General features: G+C 43.0%; 1 protein-coding gene across 2 annotated transcripts; it reads left to right on the top strand.

The window, feature by feature from the left end:
* Window positions 1-2,717: 2,717 nt before the first annotated feature.
* On the top strand, window positions 2,718-5,255 carry LOC147434138 (uncharacterized). Of its 2 annotated transcripts, none has more exons than XM_086490727.1 (3): window positions 2,718-3,172; window positions 3,249-3,434; window positions 3,540-5,255. In XM_086490727.1, the coding sequence occupies exons 2-3, from the start codon at window positions 3,282-3,284 to the stop codon at window positions 4,683-4,685; spliced, it is 1,299 nt and encodes a 432-aa protein (XP_086346853.1). In that variant the 5' UTR covers window positions 2,718-3,172; window positions 3,249-3,281; the 3' UTR covers window positions 4,686-5,255. The 2 variants fall into 2 exon arrangements, with proteins under 2 accessions (XP_086346853.1, XP_086346852.1); XM_086490726.1 differs by having other exon boundaries at window positions 2,720-3,172; window positions 3,268-3,434.
* The last annotated feature ends 1,972 nt before the right edge of the window (window positions 5,256-7,227 follow it).

Raw genomic sequence — 7,227 nt, 5'->3', positions numbered from 1 at the left:
TACGGCCATATAAATACAACTAGGTGCCGACGAAAACATTACATCTTTAGCTAATAGATTGAAGAGGATTAAAAAGTATTAAAACTCAGCTTGTTTATGTCGAAGCCCCAGTGCCAGAAGAAGATCTCATAGCTGTTTTGTTGAAAAGTTTGCCTCATGGATTCCATCAGATTGTCACTGTTTTAAAAGAGACAGATCTGTTGCGCTTCTTTGATGGTATCATCAATTCATTGCAAGAAGAAGAAAAAAGGGTATCTCGTACCAATTCTCCCATTATTCCTAGTGCATATATAGTATGCCTTGCAGTATCCCCCATCATTTCTTCTGATACTCCCAGTGTCTATGCAGCCAGTAATTGTGCTTCTACCTCAGCTTCGTCCCAACCATCCATTGGTATCAGGTCTTGTGCCATTTGTGGGCGCAACAATCACCAAACAAAGGATTGTTTCAAGAGGAATCCTTGTATTCACTACGGTAAGACAAATCATCCTTCAAATAAGTGCTTTCGATAGGGTAAAAATCATATTCATGTGATTGATGGAGATACGTAATCCCAGATAATTTTTGTTGACAATGATGTTCTTTAGATCAACTCTTTTTTATGTTTTTCCTAGTCAAAATAAATTGTACGGGTTATAGACACTGCCACACATGAGTGGTATGCCCTCCCAAAAATACCTTCAAGTCCTATTCTGTTCTGCTTCTCATGAGGTTATTGGGGTACACCTTAAACCCCAAGGTTTGACAGTGAACCAAAAACTCCATTTGGTAGCTAGTTCGGCCTGGGGGGGGGGGGTGTTGTTGGGTTTCAAACCCAACTACCCGTGGGAATTAGCTCTTAGAGCATGCATATGAAACTCCACTTCTTTTAGAAGTCTGTATGGAAAGGCTTCTTATATGTAAGGCTTCACAAATTAATACAATTGATATAGCTTGATTTTTACTTACTGTGTCGAATTTCTCTCTCCCTCTCTCTCTCTCTCTCTCTCTCTCTCTCTCTCTCTCTCATTCACCTTCTTGCCGTTCATCTGCACGCTCCCATGGCTCCTCCACGGTGCCATCCTCCATAGCCTACCCTACAATTATGTGGCTGAAGTAGAGGGTGTACAAGCTCTACTTATGCAAGAGTTTGAGATGAAAGACTTGGAAGACTTGCGGTATTTCTTGGGCATTGAAATTATTCACAGAGAAGAGGGTGTCTGGCTATCACAAAGACAATATCCTTTGGACATGTTGAAAAAGTATGGTATGGCTGATAGTAAGCCAATTGCAATGCCCTTAGATCAGAATTTAAATTTGGAGAATGATATGGGTTAAGTGCTTGAGAATGCTACCCTGTACATGAAGATTGTGGGCAGCTTGATCTACTTGACTATCTCAAGTTCAAACTTGAGTTACACAATTGGATTGGTGAGTCATTCTATACAGTCTCTTAGGAAACCACACTTGGATGCTATGAGGTGGGCATTGCACTATGTGGGTGTTACTTTGGATTATGCAATCTTTTTTAAGGTTGATGTGGAGTTGCAACTCTATGGCTACACAAATGCGAATTGGGCTGGTAGTACATACGATCGTAGGTCTACCAGTGGATTCATGTTTTCACTTTGGAGTGTTGTTATTAGGTGGAGCAGCAAGAAGCAACCTACGTTTGCTCTTTTGAGTACAAAGGCAAAGTACAGGGGTGTTGCATTGGCGGCATGTGAGGTAGCATGGTTGGGACTGCTACTTTATGACTTTGGAGTATAGGTACAAAGTCCGGTTGTCATCTATTGTGACAACATCAATAGCATACGGTTGGCACAAAACCCAGTGTTGGGACTACTACTTTATGACTTTGGAGTACAAGTACAAAGTCTGGTTGTCATCTATTGTGACAACATCAGTAGCATATGGTTGGCATGGTTGGGACTGCTACTTAACGACTTTGGAGTACAGGTACAAAGTCCGGCTTTCATCTATTGTGACAACATTAGTAGCATACGGTTGGCACAAAACCCAGTGTTTCATGCCAGAACAAAGCACATTGAGGTGCACTACCACTTCATCAGAGAGAGGGTCTTAGCAAGCGACATCCATCTTGAGGACATGGGGGGACGGATGAGCAGGTTGCAGATATCTTCACAAGGGTCCTTGGAGAGGAGAAGCTATGACAATACCATGCTTAGCATACAGAAAATGGCATTGAGCTTGAGGGGGAGTGCTGAGATGTCAAGCTCAACATGTACGACCGGACGACTACCATTTATCACTATCGTGCCTTGGTGGATACGGATATATTTGCTAGTGATACTACAATTGTACTACACAAAGTTGATCAACCTACCGGAGTGATGGCACACTTATCCACTCACCTCACTCACTAGAGGTTTACATTAAACCGTTGTACTACTTCCCTTTTTTGTTGTAATTTTTCTTATGTTTTGTAGACTTCTTATTTTGAGTTAGTGAAGAAGGAGTAGAGTCTTTTGCTTTCATCTTTGTGTGTGTGTGTGTGTGGAAAACATTAGTGTTCTTGAGAAGACATATCCACTTTTGTTTTTCAAGGACGAAGATGAAGATGCTTCTCTAGGGGAGAGTAATGCAAGGACAAAGGTAGGACCATGGGGGCACAACCCTGGCAAGGTGCCCGCTATACATGCAATGTGAAGAAAACGTTAGAGTTTTTGAGGGGGTGCCACCCTACTTGATGGTGGGTCCGATAAGGAAGCCTCTCTATTTAGGAAATTGGTAGAAACCATGTAAGAAATTGATAGACTCCGTGGGAGATAGTGCTCTCTCTCTCTCTCTCTCTCTCTCCCCCAGGCCTTTGTCTTGTGTCGTTTGAACCGAGCCTAGGACCGCAGACTGCGCAGAACTGGCTTATGGGCTGGGGCTGCTTCTACCGTGGCTTGTCACTCTCCGGAACTCAGAGCGTTCCAGAACTTTTGCAGCCGTGTTCACGTAGCTGTGAACCGCGCTGCTGTGGAGGAGGCGTAGCAACACCGGGTGTACAAGCCCTTATGGCGGGGAAGGCATAGTTAAAGGGCGCTGCCAAACACTCCTCTCTCTCTCTCTCTCTCTCTCTCTCTCTCTCTATGAACTGTGTTTCTCTGATCTGCTTTCATGGGAAATTTTCTAGCATCGAGAGACAATTCCTGCGCTCCACAGGCTACGTCATCGTTTCGCTTGGGTGAGCTTCTTCTTTTTTTCTTCTTCAGCGTAGTGCGTGTCCTCTTTCCTGCGTTTACCGTACCTTAATCTTGCAGTACATCTTTAATATAACAGAAGCAGAATCGGCCATGATTAAGGAAGACATGCCATCTCATCTCGCCGGGCATCCTGATGCTGATGGACAGAAATGTAGCACAGACGAAGGCCATGGCGGTTCACATGCTGAGAATTTGGATGATAGGACAACGTTACCTTCTGAGGAAGTTTCAGCAGCTATGCAGGTCGGCAACATTGTAACGTTGCTTCACGTTTATGGAATTACTTTTCTCTGTACTCTGCTTGCCCCTTCTTATGATCACTTGCTTGTGTTTTTTTTTTCCGGGTAGATTAGCAACCACGGTAGTTTGCAGTTGAGGCAAGCATGCGACGTTCATCATCCACGTCGTTCTAGTGAGCAGGTCCCGTTAGAGCTGCACCACAAGCTTTTGGAAGAAAACAAAATCATTTTTCAGACATTTTGCTACGAGAAGCAGAGGAACTGTGAGATTATAAGACATATGGAGGCCAAGGAACAGAATACTTTAAGTCTTTTGCATTCGGTCGGAGTTGAGGATGTGGAAACCCTTGTGCACTATTATCAGCAGTGTCATGGACTGACAATAAACCTCAAAAAGCAGGCCATGGAGTATCATCAGAAGTGCATGGATTTATCCTCCAAAATAGATAAGCTAGAACATCTTTACTCCCAGAAAGCCATGGTAGAGAGTGGTTCATATCAAGATTCGGCAGCCACCCCATCCCTTTTGCAAACTGCAGTAGATGGAGTTAATGATGCCATTGCTGTCTGTGCAAGCGAGTTCTTCTCAAGATTAAAAAGGAACACCAACTTCAACTTAGCACTAATCGACATTCCCGTTGAGCAGAGAAGTCCTTCCAACATAAAAGTTGCTCTGCAGGCTTTGCTTTGCAGGATTGTTTTTTATGGTTTTGGGGATCCATACTTCTCCCTCATAGACAGCGGTAATTCACCCTTTGAGATACCATCAAAGCGAAAATCTCAGCTATTTCACTCTTTTAGAAGGTGTCGTGATAGAGAGGTTGCACAGTTATTGGATGAGGACAAAGATTTTGAGGTTTTGGTCCATGCCAAAGCATATGCTGTATGTGAAGAAATCAAGTTGCGGCTCTTGTCAGCGTCAGGTGAGGACACTAACTTGGATCTGCTCAACAGGAATGACCAAGGTCTCCACCGCAACTTTTTGCGATTTGCCAAGGCTGTATGGGTGCTTCACAAGCTTGCCTTGGCATTTGAGCCAAGTGCAGAGATTTTCCATGTGGGTAGCGGCTCATCCTTTGATGATAAGTTTATGGAAGACATCGCACGTGATGAATATGAAGAGGATGACAGCACGGTCCGTGTGAAACCTCAGAAGGAGGTGAGGTTTATGTGTGTGCCTGGTTTTACAGTGAGGCAAACTGTTATCAAGTCTAGAGTATTTTGTCTCCCAGATGTAATGCAGCCTCAAGAATGAATCATGGCGAATGATGGTCCCACTTCTATGGTGGTTGAATATGGTGAGCCACCTTTGCAAAATATGCCATAATTCGTTATGGCAGATTTGCCTTGAAACTCTGCAGACTGACAGCTCTACTGGACCTTAGTAATCTTTTAATTAACTTTTTTGAGTTTGGGTCGCTGCATGTTGGAAGGAGGTGTCTTTGAGCGGATCCCCACGAGAACCCCTGCCACTCAGCAGCTGTTTCGTCCCTACTGGTAACTGCAGCCAGCGCGAACCAGCACTTTGTCGAGATGGGGCGGGGGTAGAAGGATTGATTTCCAACTCTGCCAATCGGCAGAGTTGAGACTCATGGGTGTCGTTTGTTGACGACAGCGGGTTGGGGTTCTACCCCTGCCCGTGTGGATCCGCCCTTTTTTCTGTAGCTAAAATGTTGCTTGATCATAAAGCACCGTGGGTTACATTTTGGCATAAGACATGCGAAGGTTTCAATTGTCGATTAGTTTATTTATTACTTATCTGAGATTAGAAGAAGAAGACGATGAAGAAGAGCAGTTCAAACGTTGTTGGAACAATTCAGAGAGTTGTCAGAGGTCTACTTTGTGCGCGCGCGCATGTGTGAGAGAGAGAGAGAGAGAGAGAGAGAGAGGGATGGCTTAGCTCAAGGTGTTACACGCGCTTTTTAATTTATGATTGAAAGACTCATCTTATATGTTGCAATTATAGTCGATCGAGATGTGCACATGATGTTGGACTGCAAAAGTTTTGATTACATGTTGCAAGGAGAGTGCTTTGCTATGAAGGGTTACTTTGAGTCGTCGGTGGTTCTATGCATGTAGAATCGAGGCTGAAGTATATGTAAGATGCACAGATTAGATTGAACAGGTTGTTTATATGAGAAGAGGTATAATATAGATGGCTATGCTTTTAGTCTTGGTAATGTCAAGAGTGGCACGAAGCACTAACCAGTGACTGCCACAAGTTAGTTCACATGTGGAAACTATCCCATGATTAAAGCTTGATGTCTGTAAAGTCCATCACATTGAATTTTCACAAATTGGACTAATATATGACTATCTAAGCCTTCAAGATGTGAGGTTTACACTAAGGTACATTATCACTACATTCAACACAAGGTTGCATTGGTATATGTGGCGAAATGATCATGACCAACACCTATAAGTGTTAATGTGCAAAAAAACAACTCAAGTGGAAGAGCAAGATGGTTTGGACTGATCCAAAAGTTGAGCTTGATGGTAGCTTCAGCATGGTAATCACAAGAATGTTATACCTACTCTAGCTACCACAATTATATTGCAGATTTGGCCGATAGTATGGGTTGAGGAGGGGGGAAATTTGTAGTGTCCACTGATATGTGTTTTCAAGCAGGAAAAATTGTCTTCATCATTACAAAAACTTTAAGCGTGTTTGCACAACAGACCCTAATTACAAAAACTTTTCCTAGACTCTACCAATGTGCCATTTGCTTCCCCCCTTTCCTCTTTCACAATATTATAGAATCTTTCTTAGATTCTTGTTAGTAAACCCCCAAAATTTTTTTTGGCCACCTACTTGTGAAGTTAAATTGACAAGATTGACCCATTATGTGTGGTGTATAAAGACACCAACGTAATTATGAGATTCTGTGTTTGAGAGAGAGAGAGAGAGAGAGAGAGAGAGAGAGAGAGAGAGCTTATATGTAGACTAAACAATCCCAAGAGACCATAACCCTATCGAATCTCAATGTTGAAACTTGAGGCCTAATATTCAAGAGGGAATTGGAAAAACAATCTGGCCTACCACACCTGGGTGATAGAAGGCTATACCATGTTCCTCCCTATCTTGGCTCGTCTAACTAAAGTAGGTAGTGACAAATCATTTGTGAACTGGGCTGTGTTGCAAAAGAAAATGGGCTTTTCCAACTCTACTAGAATCGAAAGAGTAGGGAAATGGGGGCAACGTTTGTTGATCAGCATGTTAGGGTTGCATCATTAGGGAATTTGGGAGGTCATTTGGAGGGTCTTATTGAGGTGAGAGAAAAGGAGACGCATCCAATGAACAACAAGCCAACATAACATTAGGAAGAAATAAACTAGAGTGCTTTGTTAGTTGCATTCCCAGTGAATTGAGATCAAAGAAAATATTGGAAACTGAGAGAGAGAGAGAGAGAGAGAGAGAGAGAGAGAGAGATTTCATGAAAGCGTGTTAGATTTAAGTGTTTGGGATACCGATCGTCGTGGTTCACAGATGTCCCTCCGCATAAATCGGATACTGATCGTAGTGCTTCAGAGGGGCACCTCGCCAAAACCTACAAGGAGTGTTAAGAGTTTTGTCAAGCTTAATGTTCATGATCATACAAGATGTCAATGTTATTAATTAATTGTTGTTCCATTTTTATGTTAAAAAAAAAAGAAAACGTGCAAGTCTCTTTGCATGGGGGAGTTTGCACAGTCCCCCCCCCCTTTGAGCGCTCTCTTTCTCTCTTTCGCTTGAGGGAACGTGCCATTCCCACGGCAACGTGCAATTTTCAGTGTGTTCATTGACTGCATTCTCAGTG

The sequence above is a fragment of the Adiantum capillus-veneris genome, chromosome 19 (assembly GCF_014529385.1).
Source record: "Adiantum capillus-veneris isolate H3 chromosome 19, ASM1452938v2, whole genome shotgun sequence".
Taxonomy (NCBI): Eukaryota; Viridiplantae; Streptophyta; class Polypodiopsida; order Polypodiales; family Pteridaceae; genus Adiantum; species Adiantum capillus-veneris.
This window is presented reverse-complemented; position numbering and strand designations above follow the sequence as displayed.